The sequence below is a fragment of the Crinia signifera genome, chromosome 1 (assembly GCF_055691185.1).
Source record: "Crinia signifera chromosome 1, ASM5569118v1, whole genome shotgun sequence".
NCBI classification, from domain to species: Eukaryota; Metazoa; Chordata; class Amphibia; order Anura; family Myobatrachidae; genus Crinia; species Crinia signifera.
Window position 1 is genome coordinate 265,858,382 of NC_139217.1, and position 26,088 is coordinate 265,884,469.

General features: G+C 45.8%; 2 protein-coding genes across 2 annotated transcripts in view; one reads left to right on the forward strand and one right to left on the reverse strand.

Annotated features, from left to right (window-relative positions):
* The window catches only part of LOC146074530 (calcium/calmodulin-dependent protein kinase type IV-like), a 55,604-nt gene extending 39,202 nt beyond the window's left edge, over positions 1–16,402 (forward strand). Inside the window, exons 10-12 of the mRNA XM_083182745.1 lie at positions 4,197–4,323; positions 10,920–11,072; positions 14,251–16,402. Coding sequence (XP_083038871.1) covers positions 4,197–4,323; positions 10,920–11,072; positions 14,251–14,385 — 415 coding nt within the window. The 3' untranslated portion in view covers positions 14,386–16,402. The remainder of the gene's footprint in view (positions 1–4,196; positions 4,324–10,919; positions 11,073–14,250) is intronic.
* LOC146074562 (uncharacterized) overlaps positions 1–25,064 on the reverse strand; it is a 91,424-nt gene extending 66,360 nt beyond the window's left edge. The window contains exon 1 of the mRNA XM_083182834.1: positions 24,609–25,064. Coding sequence (XP_083038960.1) covers positions 24,609–24,707 — 99 coding nt within the window. The 5' untranslated portion in view covers positions 24,708–25,064. The remainder of the gene's footprint in view (positions 1–24,608) is intronic.
* Positions 25,065–26,088: the final 1,024 nt, after the last annotated feature.

Consider the following 26,088-nt stretch of genomic DNA (forward strand, 5'->3'; position numbering starts at 1 on the left):
AGCGTGGTGAAACAGGTTCTTGTAAGCGCCGCATGTATGATTATGGACTTTCCCAAAGAGGGAGAGGGTGAGATTTAATAGGATGAGAGATTCAGAAAGTGAGAAATTTGGGAAGAAATCTCCAGTTTTTTTTAAAGTGGCAATCATTTACACTTCAAAATCAAACTTGTTTTGCTGGCCAGTAGCTTTCACAGCACTGGCCATGCCATTGTAGTGGGCGCTTCAGAGAGGACAAATGTTGGGAGGTATGTGAATGTGACCATGCACCAGTGTAATACAGACAGTTATGGGCTGATGAACATATGATGGATGCTCCATACCATAGCCAAGCAAATTAATATGCTCATAACATGCTCCACAGTCAAGTGTATGCTTCATGCTTCACCATGCTATTTAGATTCAAATTCAGGCACTAGCATTTCTAGCACCTAGGCTAGGGTGAGTACAAGTGCACAGTGATTTTAATGACAACTATGGAGTCAAGTATATTAATAGGGGCAGTGCAGTTACATACTGTAGATAGATGCAACTTTACATTCAAGCAAATATCTGTATCTTTATCTGGTCACAGAGTGTGGGTGTAATTACAGCCATCTTCAACTCGGGTGCCGGACAGTTTCCCGACAGTCATTACCCCGACATTGGATTCGGGATCATGACAGTAAAAACCCCGACACTTGGGGTCCCGACGGCCGCCGGCTATTCTCCCTCATGGGGGTCCACGACCCCCATAGAGGGAGAATGGAATAGGTGGTGAGCATAGTAAGCCACCGTACCAGCAGAGTGGCGAGCCCGCAAGTGGCTTTGTTGTGCTTGCCCCGCTGTCTGAGTCAGGCCAGTTGGGATCCCGACATCGGGCTAATGACTGTTGGGATCCCGACTGTCAGGACCATATACCACACCCCTTCAACTCTACATCAGCTCCTAGAGTGTGGATTATTAGAACGACAGTCAATAGGTTGACCCCAAAAGGTCGACATGAAATAGTTTGAGTGTGTCAAAAGGTTGACAGGGTCAAAAGACTGACATGGGAAAGTTCGACAAGGAGAAGGTTAACAGGGTCAAAAGATTGACAAGCGATTTTTACATTTTTGTTGTCAATGTTGAAAACTGTCAATTTTGACTCCCAATTAGTGTGACGCTTACCCTCGCACGATTCGCCTCACTCGCCATGCTTTGGGCTCGTTGCCTCGCTACGATGGGCACACCATTATATTCTCCCTCTATGCCGACACGGATGGTGAAGCCAGTTTAAATAAATTATGAAAAACTCTTGTGGACCTTGTCATGTGTCTACCTTTTTTATGTTGACCCTTTGACCCTGTTGACCTATTAAATGTATACCTTTTTCATGTAGAAAATTTGACCCTGTCAACCATTTTATTGTTGACCTATTGCATGTCGACCTTTTAGAGTAGACCTGTTGACTGTCTATCTAAACACTGTAGATCAGGGCTGGACAAATCGATCCTCGAGATTTACCAATGGTCAGTGTACGTGCCGAATAAATGCATCATGAGTAGAGATGCAGGTTTAGGAACACAAGCCTTTACTTGGATTGGTTATTTTTCACCAATAGTTTTAACAGCGCCCTGTATTAAGAATGGAAATCATTCCATATTTACAAACACAACCAATATACACATTTTTAAAAAATGTATTAAAGTAGATAAATAAAAATATATATATATGAATTCTCCTTGTGGCTGGAGTACCTCTTTGGTGTATACAGTTGTTTTTTAATTATAAATGCAGCATAACCAACGCATTTCGTCACAAAGACTTCATCAGGGTAAAAAATCTCTTGGAACCGTCTATTTGAAGTATCAAGAGAAATTATGATAAAAACTCTATAGCAATGGGAGGACTGTGTCCTGAAGGTTCCCAAACTTTTTTGAATCACGGCACCCTAAAGTATCAAAATATTTTCAAGGCACCCCTAGGCCAAATGAATAGCAGCGGAATTTGAGCGCTAAGGACAGGTGTGCTGTGACGTGTACAGATAGCTGCCCTCTGGTAGAGGGATGCCGCCCTCAAACACAGAAAGAAGAAAACCAGTAGGCGCCTTCTGTACACTTAAAACAATTTATTACAGATATCACAAAAACCATAAAAAACATATAAATCAATAAACCATAAAACAATGATCATGCACGCATGCACAAAACCACAATTATTTAAAAAGCCATTTAAATGCAGTTGCATAGGGTTGTAACTATAGTTACCAGTTCCTTTTTGAACAAGTGGGGCGTTGCAATTGGGCAGATGTTTCCGACAGATCACACACAGTGGTAGTGTGAGTGATCATTTAGAAAGAGTCCTTTCCTGCAAAGACTTATAGCATGGGTCCTTTCTTCAAGGTTGGTGATGTAATAATTACTTATTTAATAGGACATGTCAGTCTTTTAATAAACAACGCAAATTTCTGTATCCATATGACCTGCAGATTGCTTAGTGTGTACGCTGGGTCACAGTACCTTTGCGTCGTTTTCCACACTATCTTTCTCCAGCCAGTGGATCGAGCTGCAGCCGGGTTGTGCGGTACTCCAATGAGTGTGGCGCAGGTGATTGCAGCCCTTGGATGCGCCGCTGTCAGGCACACAAACCACCAAGTGTATGGTGGCTGCTGGATGACGTCCTTTTGCCGGCTAAGTGTATTAGCAGAGGGGACCGGATTGCCGCGGGTAGGATTGAGCCAGATGGCAGATAGTTCCTCTCGGTCCAATGCCGTCAGTATACCCTGCCGGTCCTCAACTGTCAATGCTTCTGAATTACTCCTCACAAGACGCGTTTCGCCGCGCTCAGGCGGCTTTGTCAATTTTAGGAAAATTGACAAAGCCGCCTGAGCGCGGCGAAACGCGTCTTGTGAGGAGTTATTCAGAAGCATTGACAGTTGAGGACCGGCAGGGTATACTTATAAATTTGCGTTGTTTATTAAAAGACTAACATGTCCTATTAAATAAGTAATTATTACATCACCAACCTTGAAGAAAGGACCCATGCTATAAGTCTTTGCAGGAAAGGACTCTTTCTAAATTATCACTCACACTACCACTGTGTGTGATCTGTCGGAAACATCTGCCCAATTGCAACGCCCCACTTGTTCAAAAAGGAACTGGTAACTATAGTTACAACCCTATGCAACTGCATTTAAATGGCTTTTTAAATAATCGTGGTTTTGTGCATGCGTGCATGATCATTGTTTTATGGTTTATTGATTTATATGTTTTTTATGATTTTTGTGATATCTGTAATAAATTGTTTTAAGTGTACAGAAGGCGCCTACTGGTTTTCTTCTTTCTGTGTACCCCTAGGCCAAATGCTTCTTATCGAGAAATTCAGAGAAAAAAAATTAAATTAAGTGCATTGTGTTTATATGTCAAAGTTATCTGGTGAGGGACAGGATTTGCTTCTGTTTGTCCACATATGTTATGATTGGCAGCCACCAGCACTAGTTTTGCCTGGTACATTGACCATAAATAATTTGAATTGATCTTGGTCCACCAACCCAAGGCACCCCTGCAAGTGTCCTGAGGCACCCCAGGGTGCCTAGGCACACAGTTTGGGAACCACTGGTCTAGAGAGAATTCCATTAGGAGGATATTCTTTTAAGACCATATAATTTAGGTAGAGTAAAATAAGATATTCAGGCTCTTGGTAATCTATTAACCAATCAATGCCATATAGTTACCATTTAGAGGAAACACTGCATATATACCACCAATCCCTTTATTCCATAAAAAGAGATGGGATGAGGGTAGCTCCTATTCCTAGGTGCAAAACGTGTGTGTGTCCTCTAGTGAATCCAGCTCACTTTATGATTAAAAAACAACTGTATATACCAAGATGTACTCCAGCCACAAGAAGAAATCATATATATATATATTTATTTATCTACTGTAATAAATATTTTAAAAATGTGTATATTGGTTGTTTGTAAATATGGAATGAATTCCATTCTTAATACAGGGCGCTGTTAACACTATTGGTGAAAAAATCTTTGTGTTTCAAGTTCCTACTAGTGGGAAGCTTAGTGTTGTAGCGTCCAAAATTTAAAAACTTTTTAAATTGTATAGCGCAACTTTGGAGATTTTGTTGTTCATATATATATATATATATATATATATATATATATATATATATATATATATATATAATTAATGATGATAAACTATATAAATATCTTCTCTTTATAGCTTATGTGGGTTTGAACCATTCTTTGATGCAAGGGGTGATCAGTACATGTACAGCAAGATCCTGAATTGTGACTTTGAGTTTATTTCCCCTTGGTGGGATGAAATCTCACTGAATGCCAAGGACTTGGTAAGAAATACAAAAGTAGTCATCTCAATGTGAATTTAGCTAACAATTCCAAATGAGTAGCCATGCATACCCCGTAACCAGGCGCGTGGCAAGTATTAAGGTATTAGTGGCAAGTGGCATATATATATATATATATATATATATATGTATATATATATATATATATATATATATAAAAAACCTTGAAAAAAATCGCACTCATTGGAGTATAAGATAATGCAGGGTGCCGGTCATAAAATAGACAACAAATTCTTGCTAGGTATCCAAGCTGCAAGCAGCAAAGTCACAAAGTAAGTGGGCCAGCAACACCAAGTAAATAATATATGGCTCCTTTTAATTCAACATCAGCCAGAAGTATCCATCAATACATTCCCCTTGCTTGAATGGGGACAAGAAACACAACAGTCAACGATACCGTTTCGTTGTATATGGCACCTTCATCCTGGACTGCTCCGAGCATCATTGGATTGCTTTAAACATACCGTATTGGATATGTACACTGGATAGCATATGGTTGAACTGTTCTCTCTTTGTTCCTAATGAAGTCATGTTAATGACGAAACGCGTTGGACCTTCTGCTTTGATCGAATGATGCATGCTATCAAATTGCCAAATTTTTTTGCCCTAAGGGTGATTTTTATGTGATTTTATATATTACATACTTTTTTTTACTATAGTGGCTATATCTTTCAGCGCCGTCTGAAACTTTCTTTTCATATCTATATGCTGGACTCTGTCTGACAGAGGATCCTTCAGAGGTGCTGCTCTCGTGGGTTTGAGCGCTGATTGGGGATCTCTCTAAATTTAATATATATATATATCACACACATACATACACACAGACTTGGGGGTGGCAGCACTCAGAAAGAAGTGCAGGACAGCAGACAGGATGGCATCATTCAGCATCTCCCCGACCGACGCCGGCGGTAGCCACGAACAGCACCAGTTGATATTTAGGTAAGCTACTTTGTACACGTTTGTTCTCACCAGCACTTGATCAAAAAAAGTCTGCAGAATTTAAAACGTCGGCTAATCCCATCTCCTATCCTGCATTTAATTCTGAGTGCCGCCGCCGCCCCCAAGTCTGTATTTATTACAGTGGTGATCATACATCACCTCTTTGGAAGGCACCAGAACAATATAATTTATTAGTGGAGCTACAAATTCCCGGACATCCTACTGGAGTGCCACCTTTAATATATATCTGTATATGTGTGTGTATATAGATGAATCCGGCACTCTGGCATAAGATTATAAAGATATACTTGCTGATGTAAGACAGAGGGGGTTTGCAGGTGCACTATGCACTCATTACTGCTAACATGTATTCCTTTTATAATTCATTTATGAGGATGTTAGCATACATTTGGCCAAATATATCTACCTGCTCACCACGTTAAGGTCTTCTCATTAGAGCAGGTCCCTAGTACTATGGGGTTCATGCCTGGGGCGCAGGGCACCCCCAAGCCAGTCCAGCAAAACCACCCCAGGGCATCACATAAATAAAATATAGCTGTGAAGTGTAATAGTGTAAAGTGTCATAGAATGTAGGGTATGTGAAAGCAACTAATAGTGATAAAGGGTGTGTCAAAAGAAAAAATTGTGAAAAAATATGTTGAAAAAAAAAACACATAAAAAAAAGACCAACATAGAAAAATGATGATATGTTTATGTGAGTCTATGTGTAAAGTAGCGATGCCCTGGAGTGGTCCAGCCAGACAAGCTCAAGGGGGCCCCACACCCAGACAATTACCCCAAGAAAACTGACATTTATACTTGCTGATGTGCCTTTCAAGAACCAGTCAGGTCCACAATATAGAGCAGGGAGATACGTGGCACTCCATCAGACTTGTTAGCAATAATAAAAGGACTTTTATTATTAGTGATCAATAAAGGACTTTTATTATTGCTAACATGTCTGATGGAGTGCCACCTCTCTCCCTCTCTAATTCAGGGGCAGATTTATTAAGCTTGGAGAAGAGATAAACTGGAGATAAAGCGGAGAAAAGGTAAAAGGAGATAAAGCACCAGCCAATCAGCTGTGTTTGAAAAAGACAGTTGAGAGTTGATTGGCTGGTGCTTTATCTCCTTTTACCTTTTCTCCGCTTTATCTCCAGTTTATCTCTTCTCCAAGCTTAATAAATCTGCCCCTCAGGGGTAGATTTATTACAGCGGCGCTAAGAGCGCTGCTATAACAGTTCCTGCTTCGCCTCATTAGCGAGGCGAAGCAGGAGGGGACACCGACAAGATCTACTAAGATCTTGTCGCCAAAGCGGGGGAGCGCTAACTCGTTAACACTGATGCGCTGTCTGCTTCTCCCCCGGCTGGCTCACTGCACATGCGCAGGATCTCGCTACTCACGCGAGATCCCAGCGCAGCTCAGAGCCAGCAGCAGGGACAGCGCTGTCCCTGCTGTAGGCATAGGGCATCGCCGTTTGCAGCTGTCGAAGTCGACAGCTGCAGGCGGCGGAACGGTCAGCGATGCTGACCGTTCATAAATTAGGTTTCAATGGTGAGCGCTGTACTAGAAATAGTACATGCGCTATGTACCCGCCCTCCCATCGCAGCCGTTAGAACACCCGCACCGCAGGTATGATAGATTAGGAGATGCGCTATCCCCTGCTTCAGCGCACGGGGATAGCGCATTTAGACAACAACGCCACTTCATAAATCTGCCCCTCAGTGAGAACAGTGCCTCCTTGTGAATAATTAGACCTCCACCAAAATAAGTACACCTTTGAAGTGGTCCTTAACCACTTGTATTTCATGTGTAAATAAATCCAACGGCCATGCACTATTGGCTAGTTAAGTGCTGCATCATGGGGGGTGGGGGGGGGGGCTTCCTTGTCTCAGTGGGATATTGCATACAAATGAATGGAAAAAGGCAATGGTGTAATACTGTAAATACACTATGTTTAATATAGTAATAAAAAAACATGCAATGAAGTAAAAAAAAAAAAAATAGCTTAACTGCCAGTGCTGCGTCCTGTTAGCACGACGCAGCACTGGCAGTTAATCTGTTCATTTTTAACTTCATTGTACGTCTTTTGGGTACTCTTTACCTAGAACGGCGCCGCCGATCAAAATCGTGGTCATCGCGGGTAAAAATCGCGGTGATCGCGGTAATCGCGGGCATCGCGGGTAAAATTGGTTGGTCGCGATGCCCGCGATTACCGCGATCACCGCGATTTTCCCATAGGAAACAATGTTAAAAAGCCTGATTGACCGCGATTTGACACTTAAATGCCTCAATGGACCCGATTTTGGCATATAAATCAATGTAAAATGGGCCACACAGCCCAAATAGGGCCAATGAACCCTTAAATGTCCCCCCAAATTTTTAACGCCACCCCACGATCCACGCCAACCCGAAGCGTGGCGAGCGCAGCGAGCCCGCGAGGGGCGGCGGTACGCGTCCTCCGACCTTTTCATGCCCTACTATCCACGTCGGCGTGGTGTGAGAATATAATAGTGTGGCGAGCGCAGCGAGCCACCGAGCCCGAAGCGTGGCGAGCGCAGCGAGCCCCGCGAGGGGACGCGGATACCTTCACAGGTAGACGCGTCCCCTCGCGGGCTTCACAGGTGTCCGGGTCGCCACGGACACCTGTGAAGCCCGCGAGGGGACGCGTCTACCTGTGAAGGTATCCGCGTCCCCTCGCGGGGCTCGCTGCGCTCGCCACGCTTCGGGCTCGGTGGCTCGCTGCGCTCGCCACACTATTATATTCTCACACCACGCCGACGTGGATAGTAGGGCATGAAAAGGTCGGAGGACGCGTACCGCCGCCCCTCGCGGGCTCGCTGCGCTCGCCACGCTTCGGGTTGGCGTGGATCGTGGGGTGGCGTTAAAAATTTGGGGGGACATTTAAGGGTTAATGGGCTCTGTGGCCCATTTAACATTGATTCCTATGGCCAAATCGGGTTGATTGAGCCATTTAACACTAAAATCGGGTCCATCGCGACTTTTAACATTGTTCCCTATGGGAAATCGTGAGCATCGCGTCGCGGGCATCGCGGGTGCGTTTATGTGCGGCCGCGACGCGACCGACACGATTTTTATGTTTTACATTGATTTCAATGGCAAATCGCGGGCATCGCGTCGGTCGCGTCGCGGCCATACATTAATGTACCCGCGATGCCCGCGACGGGCGCCGCACTAAGTAAAGAGTACCGTCTTTTGTTACTAAATTCAACATAATGTATTTGTAGTATTACACTATTACCTTTTTTTCCATTCAGGGGATGCATGATGCTGCATTTAAGGAAGCAATAGTTAATTTATTTACACGTGAAATACAAGTGGTTGGGAACCACTTTAAGGAGTACACCTACACTTGTTAGGGTGTATTTATTTTGGTGGAGGTGTAATGTAATTATTTAATACTACACTAGGAGGGGCTGTTCTCACTGTATTTTCCAGATCACTATAGAGGTGAACACAAACCCATTGGAGAGAAAGCAGCCACCCTGTTCAAGAGGGGAGTGTATTATATACGTACCAAAAAAGACAAAACATCACTAAGGATTTTTTCTTTGAAAATTATTTATTTAATCATTTATATGTTTGCATTTGTTTGAGGGTATAGTGCAATATATCACTTTCTTGAATAAAGAAATAAATAGGTACTTGTGTATTATCACGGCGCCCAAGATTTCCGTTGTACGACATCGTATTGGTCGCATCGCATGCGTTTCGATGCGATTTTTAATTGTACAGGCACCCTGATGGAGGATTACTATGATAAATGCCCCCATTGTTAACGCCATCCCCACTATCAACGCCAACCCGAAGCGTGGCGAGCGCAGCGAGCCCGCGAGGGGCGGCGGTACGCATCCTCCGACCTTTTCCTACCCCCACTATCCACGTCGGCGTGGAGTTGAATTAAGAGTGTGGGGAGCGCAGCGAGCGGACGCGGATTACATGTGAAGTAATCCGCGTCCGCTCTCCACGCTTCGGGCTCGGTGGCTTGCTACACTATCTAAAATCAACTCCACGCTAACGTGGATAGTGGGGGTATGAAAAGGTCGGAGGATGCGTACTGCTGCACTCGCCACGCTTCGGGTTGGCATTGATAGTGGGGGTGGCGTTAACAATGGGGGTGCATTTAACATAGTAATCCCCCTTCAGGGTGCTTGTACAATTTAAAATCGCATCCCATCACATCGCATGCCATCTTAATGGCATGCGATGCGATATTTTATTGCACAGTGCGGGTCTTTGGACCCGAAAATCAGGTCCCATCGCATCCCATAATTAGTGGTATGCAATGCGATGGGCGCCGTAACAATACACAAGTACCGGTACTCTTTACCTAGAAGGGCGCCCGTCGTGGTGATCGCGGGTACATTTATGTCTGGCCGCGACGCGACCGACGCGATGCCTGCGATTTCCCATTGAAACCCATGTTAAACATGGAAATCGTGTCGGACGCGTCGCGGCCGTCCATTAATGTACCCGCGATGCCCGCGACGCGATGCACCCGATTTCCCATAGGAATCAATGTTAAATGGCCCGACTGACGCGATTTTACTGTTAAATGCCTCAATGGACCCGATTTGGCCATAGGAATCAATGTTAAATGGGCTACAGAGCCCAAATAGGCACAATTAACCCTTAAATGTCCCCCCAAATTTTTAACGCCACCCCACGATCCACGCCAACCCGAAGCGTGGCGAGCGCAGCGAGCCCGCGAGGGGCGGCGGTACGCATCCTCCGACCTTTTCATGCCCTACTATCCACGTCGGCGTGGAGTTGAGAATAGAATAGTGTGGCGAGCGCAGCGAGCCACCGAGCCCGAAGCGTGGCGAGCCCCGCGAGGGGACGCGGATACCTTCACAGTTATACGCGTCCCCTCGCGGGCTTCACAGGTGTCCGTGGCGACGCGGACACCTGTGAAGCCCGCGAGGGGACGCGTTTACCTGTGAAGGTATCCGCGTCCCCTCGCGGGGCTCGCTGCGCTCGCCACACTATTCTATTCTCAACTCCACGCCGACGTGGATAGTAGGGCATGAAAAGGTCGGAGGACGCGTACCGTCGCCGCTCGCCACGCTTCGGGTTGGCGTGGATCGTGGGGTGGCGTTAAAAATTTGGGGGGACATTTAAGGGTTAATTGTGCCTATTTGGGCTCTGTAGCCCATTTAACATTGATTCCTATGGCCAAATCGCGGGCATTGAGGCATTTTACATGAAAATCGCGCTCAATCAGCCTTTTTAACATTGTTCCCTATGGGAAAATCGCGGTCATCGCGGGCAGCAGATTTTTATGTACCCGCGATTTACCCGCGATGACCGCGATTTTTACCCCCGACGCCCGCGATTCCAATCGCTGGCGCCCTTCTAGGTAAAGAGTACCCAAGTACCAATAAATATAATATATTTTATATATATATGATGATATCACAGTGGCAGCTTAGCTTGCAGCTTATTGTGTGAAAGATTGTGAGTGCCGCACCTTCTACAGCATATATATATATATATATATATATATATACACACACACACACACACACACACTTGAGTTACAGAAAAAAACAGTATATACTGTAATGCACAGTCATGATCTGTATATTTTACAAGGATATTTACCTGACCATTGCAGATTAAGAAGCTGATGGTCTTGGACCCACAAAAAAGACTAACCGTGTCTCAGGCTTTGCAGCATCCATGGGTCACAGGGAGAGCTGCTAAGTTTACCCATATGGACATCACACAAAAGAAACTGCAGGAATTCAATGCTAGGCGCAAGCTCAAGGTGAGGTCAGCCAACCTAAGTAAATGATTATGTTACAATCGGCAAGCTATGGTGTTGTGTGAAATATATATCAGACAATAAATTTTAACTCAGCATGTGACCATTAAAGCAAAGGGCCTGATTCAGGTTTGCTTGCTAAACAGTGTATATTCGCTGCCTAGCGAGAATCTTAACAGCAATCTTCCCCCACGGCGCCAGAATCCCTGCGCTAGCATGCAAAGGGGGTCTGAATTGGCCCAAAGTTATAATGACAGTCCGGTCAGGCAGATCTTTCTAATTGTCATGATCATCAGTGCAGTTACTATGTGCATCACCTAAACATTGGGTCAACAGTTATGTTTTGTGCCAGAGGCTTTTAAGGCAGTATGTCATAAGTCCTACACACCTATGGATCCCATTTTGTTATTCCAGAATTTAATTTTCACTTATTTCATAAAGAAATTGACCAGGGAATAGAATTTTTACATAATATTTGGGAATTTTAAATATCCTTTAAAGAAGTGCATTAAAAAAATAGGTTTTGCTCGTTAACCATCCTGGCAGAATTACAAATGTAGCTCCTAGCCACTGTCAATGTTATTGAGGTACCATAAACATATTCTGTCAGAATGTTTAATGCACCAGAAACTGCAGACTAGATAACGTGAAAATTAAAGTTAGGGAAGTATATATATATATATATATATATATATATACATACATATATATACATACATACACACACACACACATACACACACACACACAGAAGTAAGAGGTGCGCTAGTTTGGTAGCTTAGAAAGTTTTTTAGCCACAACACCTGAATCAAGGTGATAATGAACAGTCACAGTCCTCCCTCAGAGTCTGCTAGTGTGTGCACTAGATCCTTAATTCTCCAGGAACGCTGCTTCCAACCAATGGGGAATCCCTGGATCCGATGGGATTAAGACAATCTATAGGAACAATACAGAAGGAAGCGCTCCTTAGTGCAATAACGTTTTTATTAAAAGGCAATCTGCCACTTCAAAAAAGGTTAAAGATATACAGGTACTCGTACCCCACAATTCCTCAGTGTGGGCTTAGGTACCACATGATATAATAAAACAACAGTCACCGTCACTTTTCCTTAGGAGACTCGGAGCTCGGGAACACGCTGGTCCTAGGGTACTGGTCTGCAGACTCTTGCCGGAATCTTTCAGGTGTAACAACCGCTATCCTCTCACAAACGGTGACAGGTTGAAGTTAGCGTCTGGTGAGGCACGCCCAAACGAGTTTCGTCATGGACTTCGTCAGTGGGCCTCACCAGACGCTAACTTCAACCTGTCACCGTTTGTGAGAGGATAGCGGTTGTTACACCTGAAAGATTCCGGCAAGAGTCTGCAGACCAGTGTCCTTGGACCAGCGCGTTCCCCAGCTCCGAGTCTCCTAAGGAAAAGTGACGGTGACGGTTGTTTTATTATATCATGTGGTACCTAAGCCCACACTGAGGAATTGTGGGGTACGAGTACCTGTATATCTTTAACCTTTTTTGAAGTGGCAGAGTGCCTTTTAATAAAAACGTTATTGCACTAAGGAGCGCTTCCTTCTGTATTGTTTATATATATATATATATATATATATATAAAAAAAGGTACTTGTTTCCTAGCACGGCGCCCATCTCGTTGATTGTATGCCTTAAATTTAAGGCACTTAAGGCATACAATCAACGCGATTGATCGCGTCCATCGCGGCCCCTAATAACGCGATTTTCCCAAAGGGAACAATGTAAAATTATTTTTAAAGTGAAAATCGGGTTGATTGCGTCGGTCGCGGGCCATTATAATGGCCCGCGATGCGATCAACCCGATTTTACAAAGGTGACAATGTGAAATGGGCCAATATGGCCCATTTCACATTGAATATGGTAAAAAAGTATGTTTAATGCCCCCCTCCCCCATTGTTAACGCCACCCCACTATTGACGCCAACCCGAAGCGTGGCAAGCGCTGCGATCCCGCGAGGGGACGCAGATACCTGTGAAGCCCGCGAGGGGACGCGGATACCTGTGAAGGTATCCGCGGGGCTCCTCACACTTTAGAAAATCAACTCCACGCCGACGTGGATAGTAGGGGTATGAAAAGGTCGGAGGACACGTACCGCCGCCCCTCGCGGGCTCGCTGCGCTCACCACGGTTGGCGTCAATAGTGGGGTGGCGTTACCAATGGGGGAGGGGGGGCATTTGAAACATGAGGGGGGGTTGGTATTAAAATGGGGGTTTTTGGGGCTTTTTACATTGAAATCAATGTAAAATCGGGTCTCAGGGACCATTTTACATTGATTCCAATTGATTTGGTTGGCATGCGATGGAAACGATTTTTCCGACCCGATGGATACAATCAAAATCGGTGGCGCCATGCTAGGAAACAAGTACCAAATAAAATAATCAACTTGAGACATTGGGCCTAATTCAGACCTGATCGCAGGGCAACTTTGTTCTCAAAATGGGCAACACCTTGTGCACTGCTGGTGGGGCAAATATAACATGTGCACGTGCTGTATTTGCATACAAAATGTTATGCTACAGTGTTTTCCTGCCAAACACTAACATAATTTGGTTCGCAGATAAAGCCGCATAAGATACGATACAAGGACACCTGTGTTATGATGCCTTTGTATACAAAGTTAATATATGAACATTTTCTGATACCCTCTTTTTCACCAAATCTTGGTCTGACCCAGGATTTGGAGTATGATTCCAAAACAGGTCAGACCTGGGACAGACTCTGTTCCCACTGTGGCTCCCACCTGGGTTATTCTTGGGTCGGCACAGTTCAAATTACACACAGTAGCAGTTTTCCCAAGCTTCTGTAAATCCATCTTTCCCCATCCTGTAAACGGGACCCGGCTCCGATGACCCGGCTTACCCATTTACACTGAGCCTTACCTGGGTCCTTGCTAGAACCAACCCCGGTCGCTATCCAGGAAGAATTTCCAGATCACTGGACACATTGTTTTTTTTTCTGGAGCCCTTTTCCTTTGAGCCGCGAGTTATTACAATAACCTTAGTGTTACTGGTAGAGGAAAAAGGGTATACGAGATACATTACGTCCAGTGTGGAAGCACTTTGTACCTCTTTGTATAATCTGCCACTTACCTGGTGGCAAGGGTTAACATTCAAGAGTCTGTCAAAATAATTGTATTTCTGCTTTATGTTCTATAGGCTGCTATGAAAGCTGTTGTAGCTTCAAGTCGATTAGGAAATCACAATCACCCTGAAAACTCCAAAGCTGTCCAAAACTCTGAAGATTTGCAAAGATGTGATATTTCAGATGCTGAATGTGGAGCTTTCTCTTAACATAATGACTGTCAGGGTAAACTTGATAGACCTTTGTGTAAACCTGTGAAACAGGAGCATCCACTGAGCTCACAAGTGACAGATATTGAAACAGGCAGCTAATATCATTTCTGGAAAATACAATCATCCTAACATACATTATAAAGTATTATTTTTTTATTTTTCTTATACCAGAAGGACCTAAAATTGAAAGGTATAGTAATCGTTTCTATGAACCAATACCAAGTGCAGATGAGTTGGTTTTTCTATTTTCTTTCTATTCTTTAAATCAATGTGTGCTGGGGAACACTATTCATTTAATTAAAAAGCTAAAATATGTGTTTGATCCTGGGGGCACGATGATCCCATTTCCTCAGGTATCTGCAAGTTTGCCATTACATCATAAATTATATGTCTAATTTGCTAAAATTGCCTGAACATGCCTGGAGCCTGTTTGATATGTAAGCATGACTTGGTCCCTTTTACACATTGCTTTTGGTCTTGTAGACAGATTAAACACTTTTGGAATAAAGTGTTATAATAGTTTAACTCAATAATGGGGAAACTACCACCTAAGAGGCTGAAAGTAGGATTTCTTCAAATTAATTACCATATACAGTATACTCGAGTATAAGCCTACTTTTTCAGAAAAAAAAAAGCCCCCCTCGGCTTATACTCGAGTGAGGGTCCCACTTGAGTCAATACGTTTTCCCAGTTTTTTGTTGTAAAATTAGGTGCCTCGGCTTATATTCGGATCGACTTATACTCGAGTATATACGGTAAATTGGATGGAAAACTATGGCAGATTTACACTGTAAATCACAGTACTGGCTGTGTAGGGACCTTGCAGCCGCAGACCTGGCTGCCCCCACCCCCCACCCCCCAACAGCTCCAGGTCGCGAGACTTCGCAGCGTTGCAGTGGGGCGGGCAGTCCACAGTGTCCAGGAACTGCTGAGCGGACACTGCAGACAGCGGCAGCAGAATCGTAAAAAAAAAAATATCAAAAGATTTTTTTTTAATTCTGTTGCCCCTGTCCACAGTGTACGCTCAGCACTTTCCAGACACAGCAGAACCTGCCCTGACGCTGCACCCGCACCCCCCTTGGACGCTCAGGAAATTATGTATTTTGAGAGACATGCAATTTTTCCAGACATTAAAAAAAATTTTTATACCATGTTGGACATTTATTGAATCGTTAGATACAGTTACACAACAAAAGGCAGTCAACTAGAAATGATGAAAGCAATAATAATTCCTGGATATAATAGTCACACTTTCCTATATGAATCAGATTTGTAAAGATGATTATTGGTGTTTGTGCTTAGAATCACATATACGAAGTGTATAGATGTCATGGATCCGCCCCCACCACCAGGCAGTCAGGTGACTCTTAAGTGGCATACAGACACGGCTGAGCGTTATTTCAGTTTGTATTTGACTTTTTTGAGAGTTACATGTTATACGGGAAATGGATTACAATGTAATAGCTTGATACATGCATGTATGGTACATAGACTTGGGAGTTATTCAGAGTTGATCACTGTTGTGTGAATTCGCAGGGCAATCAATTATCGAATGACTGCACATGCGTACATATTGCGGTATGCATGCATAACGCCAAACAGCGACAAATCTCAGTGATTTTATAGTTGCAACTTACCGCAGTTTGACTGACAGGAAGTGTCAGGAAAAACGGAGGCCTGCCAAAGTGTTTTCAGTCAGCTCTGGCCTCGATCAGCCTGTCTCTGTCGCAGAGATATTTTCGCAAGTGATTTGCAGATTTTCACAGGGCAGGTTTTCACTCCGTGTGGGTGGAGACTATCTGATCTCAGGGCTCTGCAAATTCGCACAAAACTAGCAATCAGCTCTAATTTACCCCCTGTATAGCAATATGTTGAACACAATTGTATGCCTCCTATTTTTATGTCCTAAATGTACATTTATTATGTTTATTTTAAGTTCTCATATATTGGTTTCTTGAAAACCTTAATTAAGAGTTTAAAAAAACATTAAAAAAATAAAATGATGATGTTGATAGTAGTAGTAAATTATTTATATATTGCTTTTTTCTCGCAAAATGATTGCACTTCAGGGGTTAAAGTGAGGGGGAATGGGGTGGAACCAAGTTCAACCACCTCTAATGGTGAGGTGGAACATTTTAACCTCCACCGCCTAATAGGGGGAGGGGAGGGGGTAATTAGGTGGCATAGAGAAATGAGTTCCCCCACCTCTGCATGACCATTTTAAGCCCTGCAACACTTTACAGGAAGAAAAAAAAAATGAATACAATATATGAAGTGCAAATTAAAAGGAACAAGATACCCACGGAATCATTCATTCCGTGAAGCGTTCATTCTACCAACAAAAGTACCAAGCGAGGTAGCCACCTTGAGTTTAAGAGGTCACAAGGGGTGGAATAAGATACAGTAGATGAAAAATGTGACTACATTTTGGAGCATTACAAAGTACAAAATATTAATAAGAGACCCACAGACCCACAATTTTGCATCTTTGTTAGTAGTGTCCGATCCCCATATGAAGGGTACAAGATAGCGGTGGTAGTGTAGTGATTGAGCAGCTTACCAACAAAAGTGTTGTGAAGTTGAGAGAGGCATAGATGGGTCAGCATTAGGAGGGATTGCTGACACCTGTGTGCCATTGGAGAAGCCAGGGGTAGCTCCAGGTAAGCTGGCTCTCAGACGTTATAGGCCATTATCATGTGGCTTTACACTGGGCTATTAAGCCCAGACATATATGTTACTGCTTATGGGATGGGTTTGGGAGTGTGGTGCCCCCTGTGTTGGTAGGGCTGGTCTGCTCTAGATTAGCACACCCTAACACTTTATTAACACTTATTTTTTCCTATCACATTGTATATATTTTGTATTTTAATCACACCTTCACTTCCCTACATAGCACTTTGTGCTTCTTATTAACCCCTAGTAATTTTCATTTGTGTGCTGCCCTGGAGTACTCAGCCTGTGTCGGCATGTTGGGGGCCCACACCCCAGACCCATACCCAGTATTAGGGACCCCCAGTGACAGAGATGCCTTGACGTACGGCCTGGGGGCTTAGCCCTATATCTGCAGATATATGCAACCAAGATCTCTGTATTATCTGATTATTATGTAGTTATTTTTCACTCAGTGTGCAATTGGGATACAAAATGTTGTTTTCCTAGACAGAATTACCCCTCCCTTTTGGCACCTGAGTGACACACCTCTGATTGAGCAGCTTACCAACAAAAGTGTTGTGTAGTGTAGTATATGTCAGGAGGGGGTTTAGAATAGCGGTGGCAATGTTGTTTATGCAGGGAGGGGGTGCAGGATAGCAGTGGGAGTATAATGTATGCAGGGAGGGGTGTTCCCCAGCGTCCCCGTCTCCCCGCCAGCGGGGTCGGCACGCAGCAGTAGAAAGATAGATAGTAGTAGAAAGATACACATTGCCGCGGTGCTGGCAGCCGCTCCTCCAGCCTACAATGAGGAGACAGGTGTGCGCGGCCCTATCAAAAGCACCCCTAGCAACACCGAGTGGTAACAGTAAGTGAACCAGGGGGTAGGGCATACTGTCTGCCATGGAAGAGGGGGAGTGGGTTTATTGTCCGTGGAGCCTCTTGGCGGGGGGAGGGGTGGGTACGGGAGGGGACTTTTCAGCACTATATGAGGTGGTCATGTACAGGGAAGCAGTGAATATATGTATGTATGATGGAGACAGTGTACAGTATGGATGCATGCATGTATGTATGTATGTATGTATGTATGTATGTGGGAGACAGTGTATGTATGACAGTGTATGTACAGTATGTATGAGAGAAACAGTGTATGGATGTTTGCATGAGGGAGACAGTGTATGTATATTTGTACAGTATTTATGAGGGAGGCAGTGTATGTCTGTAGTATGAAGAAGGCAGCATATGTACTGTATGTAATGTGAGACATCTGTTTGTATGTTTGTCCGTCTACTTTATGTCTCCATATCTTACTCCGTTGGACCGTCTATGCCTGCCTCCTGACTGATTCTCTCTGTGTCTCCCCAACTCTCCCTCCCCGATGCTATCTCTCTCTTTCTGTTCATCTCTCTCCCTCCTCGACACTGTCTCCCTCCCTCCTCGACTCTATCTCTTTCACACTGTCTCTGTCCCTGACATCCCCTCTGTCTCCTTCTGTCTCTGCCTGAAACGCTCTCTTGCTCTCATACTCTCAGGGGCCCTGCATTTTTTAGTTACGCCGCTGGTATAATGTATGCAGGGAGAGGGTGCAGGATAGCGGTGGAAGTATAATGTATGCAGGGAGAGGGTGCAGGATAGCGGTGGGAGTATAATGTATGCAGGGAGGGGGTGCAGGATAGCGGTGGGAGTATAATGTATGCAGGGAGGGGGTGCAGGATAGCAGTGGGAGTATAATGTATGCAGGGAGGGGGTGCAGGATAGAGGTGGGAGTATAATGTATGCAGGGAGGGGGTGCAGGATAGCGGTGGGAGTATAATGTATGCAGGGAGGGGGTGCAGGATAGCGGTGGGAGTATAATGTATGCAGGGAGGGGGTGCAGGATAGCAGTGGGAGTATAATGTATGCAGGGAGGGGGTGCAGGATAGCAGTGGGAGTATAATGTATGCAGGGAGGGGGTGCAGGATAGCGGTGGGAGTATAATGTATGCAGGGAGGGGGTGCAGGATAGCGGTGGGAGTATAATGTATGCATAGAGGGGATGCAGGATAGCGGTGGGAGTATAATGTATGCAGGGAGGGGGTGCAGGAAAGCGGTGGGAGTATAATGTATGCAGGGAGGGGGTGCAGGATAGCGGTGGGAGTATAATGTATGCAGGGAGGGGGTGCAGGATAGCAGTGGGAGTATAATGTATGCAGGGAGGGGGTGCAGGATAGCGGTGGAAGTATAATGTATGCAGGGAGAGGGTGCAGGATAGCGGTGGGAGTATAATGTATGCAGGGAGGGGGTGCAGGATAGCGGTGGGAGTATAATGTATGCAGGGAGGGGGTGCAGGATAGCAGTGGGAGTATAATGTATGCAGGGAGGGGGTGCAGGATAGCAGTGGGAGTATAATGTATGCAGGGAGGGGGTGCAGGATAGCGGTGGGAGTATAATGTATGCAGGGAGGGGGTGCAGGATAGCGGTGAGAGTATAATGTATGCATAGAGGGGATGCAGGATAGCGGTGGGAGTATAATGTATGCAGGGAGGGGGTGCAGGAAAGCGGTGGGAGTATAATGTATGCAGGGAGGGGGTGCAGGATAGCGGTGGAAGTATAATGTATGCAGGGAGGGGGTGCAGGATAGCGGTGGTAGTATAATATATGCATAGAGGGGATGCAGGATAGCGGTGGGAGTATAATGTATGCAGGGGGGGGGTGCAGGAAAGCGGTGGGAGTATAATGTATGCAGGGAGGGGGTGCAGGATAGTGTTAGGAGTATAATGTATGCAGGGAGGGGTGCAGGATAGTGTTAGGAGTACAATGTATGCAGGAAGGGGTGCAGGATAGCGGTGTAAATATAATGTATGCAGGGAGAAGGTGCAGGATAGCGGTGGGAGTATAATGTATGCAGGGAGGGGGTGCAGGATAGTGTTAGGAGTATAATGTATGCAGGGAGGGGGTGCAGGATAGTGTTAGGAGTATAATGTATGCAGGGAGGGGTGCAGGATAGCGGTGGAAATATAATGTATGCAGGGAGAGGGTGCAGGATAGTGGTGGGAGTATAATGTATGCAGGGAGGGGGTGCAGGATAGCGGTGGGAGTATAATGTATGCAGGGAGGGGGTGCAGGATAGTGTTGGGAGTATAATGTATGCAGGGAGGGGTGCAGGATAGCGGTGGGAGTATAATGTATGCAGGGAGGGGGTGCAGGATAGCGGTGGGAGTATAATGTATGCAGGGAGGGGGTGCAGGATAGCGGTGGGAGTATAATGTATGCAGGGAGGGGGTGCAGGATAGCGGTGGGAGTATAATGTATGCAGGGAGGGGGTGCAGGATAGAGGTGGGAGTATAATGTATGCAGGGAGGGGGTGCAGGATAGAGGTGGGAGTATAATGTATGCAGGGAGGGGGTGCAGGATAGCGGTGGGAGTATAATGTATGCATAGAGGGGATGCAGGATAGCGGTGGGAGTATAATGTATGCAGGGAGGGGGTGCAGGAAAGCGGTGGGAGTATAATGTATGCAGGGAGGGGGTGCAGGATAGCGGTGGTGTGATAACCACGGGTGTAGAATGAGGTGCGTTCTCTTACCGGTGTTGCCGCTGGGATAGTTTCTGCTTCTCCTTCTTCTTGCGGAATAATTGAAGGCAGGGGACAGAGGTTGCTTAAGGGGTTAACACTTTTATTGCACAGGATTTCGCAGCCTGCGTCTCAAATCAAACAGCAAGATGTGCGCAATAACAATTGAGGGATAACAGGCCTGGTTAATTTAAACAGCAAGGAATCGCTACACTCTACGGTCCTGGCCGTCAACTTCTATAGATTAAAGACTATGCTTCGCCTACAACTACCAATGCTATAAGTCTATCTAAACTTCACGGCTGCATGAATCAGTGCAACACATCTAGTGATCATTGCATAGACAAGGTAAATAACAAATCTTACTATCGCATCAAACACAGTGAAAGGTACATGCAATTATTACATAAACAACCCAGTAATCATTAAACAGATAACATAGGATTATTATTGCGCAATAATGAGTGTTCTTTTTATAGTGCACTTAAGAATCCTAGCGATTACTGCAGTAATCCTTTAACTCAAGGGGCCCTGTTGTAAATCCTATCAGGGACCCGGTGAACACAGTCCAGCAATACTACGTCTATGGCCAGTTACAGTGTCTTTTAGAAGTGGGCACCCCACCTTCCAGTCCGGGCCGTCAGGGTATTTGTAATCCACAGGAGTGTACAAATCCGGAGTCCTACTTTGTCCACAAATGTCCCTCAAACTTGTAAGAACCCCAAAGTTCAGTGGCTAGGTGTCCTGCCGGGTGCTGCTTGTCACTGCTTTTAGGCAAGGTAAAGAGGGGTTCTTAGTTCCTTCCCTTATATAAGGATGGGGTGTAGCAGAGAGGTGCTTTGGGTCAGTCACTGGGGTAGAGCAGGTGCCATACAGGTAGCTCCTTTGGGTTAGTCACTGGGGTAGAGCAGGTGCCATACAGGTAGCTCCTAGAGGGGGGGGAAGTGTAAGGGCGCTTCTGCACTGCAGGCAGGGATGGGAAAGCTTTTGGTTCACTCACCAACAGGTCTGGCTGCAAGGTAGCCGCTGGAGTGCTGCTGTCTCCCTCTGTTGGGTTGTCGGCTCCCCACGTGGCAGAGTGATCCTGGCGTTCGGCTCTGTCCCCGGCAGCTGCTGATCGTGGTGTTCTGGCCGCGTCACCGGACTCCCCTTTGGCGCCGTCTGCGCACGGTCGTTGCCTCCACTGTGGGTCTGCTAGCTGTCGGCTCTCGATCTCCCCGGGGCGCACGCCACGCGCACCGTCCCTCTCCTTTCCTCTCTCTTCCTTCCCCTCCTCTCCCCTGTTCGCGCCGTCTCTCCCGGAAGTCGTCGCCCCCCTCTACACACTGGGCTCATGGGGGATGTAGTCCTCCCCTTGCCAGTGTCTCCATACTGCGCATGTGCGGGGTTACGAGGAGGGACACAGCAGAAGCTGTGTGTTGCCCTGCCGGGGCTCAGTACGTGAACGGCTTCCCCCAACCCACTGCACACAGGTATCACAGTGGGAGTATAATGTATGCAGGGAGGGGGTGCAGGATAGCGGTGGGAGTATAATGTATGCAGGGAGGGGGTGCAGGAAAGCGGTGGGAGTATAATGTATGCATAGAGGGGATGCAGGATAGCGGTGGGAGTATAATGTATGCAGGGAGGGGGTGCAGGAAAGCGGTGGGAGTATAATGTATGCAGGGAGGGGGTGCTGGATAGTGTTAGGAGTATAATGTATGCAGGGAAGGGGTGCAGGATAGTGTTAGGAGTATAATGTATGCAGGGAGGGGTGCAGGATAGCGATGGGAGTATAATGTATGCAGGGAGGGGGTGCAGGAAAGCGGTGGGAGTATAATGTATGCAGGGAGGGGGTGCAGGATAGTGTTAGGAGTATAATGTATGCAGGGAGGGGGTGCAGGATAGTGTTAGGAGTACAATGTATGCAGGGAGGGGGTGCAGGATAGTGTTAGGAGTACAATGTATGCAGGGAGGGGGTGCAGGATAGCGGTGGAAATATAATGTATGCAGGGAGAAGGTGCAGGATAGCGGTGGGAGTATAATGTATACAGGGAGGGGGTGCAGGATAGTGTTAGGAGTATAATGTATGCAGGGAGGGGTGCAGGATAGCGGTGGAAATATAATGTATACAGGGAGAGGGTGCAGGATAGTGGTGGGAGTATAATGTATGCAGGGAGGGGGTGCAGGATAGCGGTGGGAGTATAATGTATGCAGGGAGGGGGTGCAGGATAGCGTTGGGAGTATAATGTATGCAGGGAGGGGGTGCAGGATAGTGTTGGGAGTATAATGTATGCAGGGAGGGGTGCAGGATAGCTGTGGAAATATAATGTATACAGGGAGAGGGTGCAGGATAGTGGTGGGAGTATAATGTATGCAGGGAGGGGGTGCAGGATAGCGGTGGGAGTATAATGTATGCAGGGAGGGGGTGCAGGATAGCGTTGGGAGTATAATGTATGCAGGGAGGGGGTGCAGGATAGTGTTGGGAGTATAATGTATGCAGGGAGGGGTGCAGGATAGCAGTGGAAGTGTAATGTATGCAGGGAGGGGGTGCCGGATAGTGGTGGGAGTATCCGGTCCGTTGAACAGGAAGAACTTGAGGCAGACAGGCAGACAAGCAGTCTTTACTCCAGGCCTTGATTTCCATTGTCGTCCAATCAGTGTGTGGATCATGCTTGGAAAGCCAGGGCATCCCGAGGACAACATCGTGAGAAGTTTGAGGGAGAACCAGGAATTCCAAGGCTTCTTGACGTAAGGCTCCTATGAGAACTACTACCGGAGAGGTCTGTAGAGTGATTTAGGAAAGAGGGGGGTAGAGGTCTGCGCTATAACCAATATGTGTAGTTGCTGCTGAGTAAAGGTATACTACAAGTACCTTATAGAGTGGTTAAATGTTAAAACGATTGTGTACTCTGTGCAAAACTGTACATATGCCAATAAACACACTATACTGTTGAAATTATTTCAAATAATATCTGTTTTATTTTGCAAAAAAATAAAAATCAGTTAAAAATTAAATGGTACATAATCAAACGGACATTTATACTAATACGGTATACACACTGGGAAAAGGTTTGACAAAACAGGACAAACAAACATAAAACATAATATTTCAAGCAGTGGGGTGTAAAACCTCCTTTTCAAGGTGATGATTAATAGTATCTCTTGGGGATTGCTTTTTATCCCGTTTCCAAGTCAATTACACTTTGCTACTTTTTATGGACAAAGTTCGAATTGTATCCAAATGGTTCTCACTTCGTATATAAATTAAGTATGCCTATCACTACTCTAGTCACTTATATTAAAAGTGCAGGGAAGAGAAGTGGTTTGATACTCTCTGGACACCCCTAATTTTCCGAATTTTGTTTAGGTGTTCCCTTGGGTCACAGAATGGGCCCTGGTCCCTGCCTATTACACAATTAACTACACATATCTCTTGGTGAATGTTGGTAGCAAAATAAGACATATAAATTCGCCCTTTGAATTCTAGGCACGTTAGCACCAAGCACTTTAGGTACTCGCACTGTCTCACTTTATTAAGGTTGTATCCGGCCTGTATGTTTTTTTTTTTTTTTTCGAATCACTGTCGTCTCCACTTTTTATACCCCTTTAATAATTTATTTTATTTATTTATTTTTTTCCTTCCCTCTCCTCTCTTCTCCTTCTTTTTTCTTATTCCCGTAACAATTTCTCGATTGTCACTTATATCCTATTACAACCAAGAACCAAGTCAGTATTATTACTTAACGTCCTAGCCAGGCCCAATAGTCGGTTCGACTGAGCTAACCTCTAACATCCTTCCCGCCTGTGCCAAGCCACCAAATCCAAACCCGCTTGCTATAAGGTGTTCATTCCAGTATACGTCCCCTATGTGTACGCTGTCATGTTCTATGTAATACTCATTTTTTGATACTTATCCTTGTATATCGATTTTGTCATGTATTGTATATGTATTGTTTTGTCTTGTCTTTTTTATATATATGTATGCTGAAAAATGAAAAATAAAGACTCAATTAAAAAAAAAAAATGGTGGTTGCTTACCAGGGTGCTGTAAGTGGCTGAGGGTCTGCCGGCAGACTTCCCAGATGGGCTGCGTGGTAACCTGCACAGTTCATCGACAACCTTTGGGTGACCCATCATACTTGTTCGGAGTAGGCAATTGAAGATGACCGGGAACAGATGAATCGAGGGCAGAGGCTGGGGTTGCTCCTTGCGATGCCTGTGGAGAAGCTAGAGAGACTGCAGGGGTCGCTTGAGGCGGTGTCAGAGTCTGCAGGAACTGGGCTACTTGGCGTTGTGAAGCCTGTAGCTGTTCCAGGCGAGCCATAACCCCTTGCAGGATGTCCGCCAAAGGTCCCTGATTTTCACCCGACTCCATCGGGTCAGTACAAACTGTCACAACGGAAGGATTTGATGAGATCGTGTGGTGCTCATGTACTGGAGGTGGACCAACTGAGGAAGGGTTGAATCGGGCAGGTTTAATGAAGGATTTCATATATGGGTACAGCAACGACTCAAATATTTCGGTACTTGTTTCCTATCTGGGCGCCCGTCGTGGTGATCGCGGGTACATTTATGTCTGGCCGCGACGCGACCGACGCGATGCCCGCGATTTCCCATTGAAACCCATGTTAAACATGGAAATCGTGTCGGTCGCGTCACGTCCAGACATAAATGTACCCGCGATCACCACGACGCGATGCTCCCGATTTACCATAGGATTCAATGTTAAAAGGCCCGATGGACCCGATTTTACTGTTAAATGGCTCAATGGACCCGATTTGGCCATAGGAATCAATGTTAAATGGGCCACATAGCCCATTAACCCTTAAATGTCCCCCCAAATTTTTAACGCCACCCCACGATCCACGCCAACCCGAAGCGTGGCGAGCGCAGCGGTACGCGTCCTCTGACCTTTTCATGCCCTACTATCCACTAGGGCGTGGAGTGAGAATAGAATAGTGTGGCGAGCGCAGCGAGCCCCGCGAGGGGACGCGGATACCTTCACAGTTATACGCGTCCCCTCGCGGGCTTCCCAGGTGTCCATGGCGACGCGGACACCTGGGAAGCCCGCGAGGGGACGCGTTTACCTGTGAAGGTATCCGCGTGCGCTCGCCACGCTTCGGGCTCGGTGGCTCGCTGCGCTCGCCACACTATTCTATTCTCACTCCACGCCCTAGTGGATAGTAGGGCATGAAAAGTTCGGAGGACGCGTACCGCCGCCCCTCGCGGGCTCTCTGCGCTCGCCACGCTTCGGGTTCGCGTTGATGGCGGGGTGGCGTCAACTACTTTTGGGGGGATATTTTTATGTTCAGGGGTGTTTTTGCCCCATTTCCCATTGTTCCCTATGATAATTTGGGGAAATTGATCCATTTAACATTGTTTCCTATGGTAAATCGCGGTCATCGCGGGTAAATTGAAGCATTTAACATTGTTCTCTATGGGAAAATCGCGGGCATCGCGTCTGGCACATCGCACCCGATTTTTTATCGCCCGCGATGGCCCCGATTTTACCCCCGAT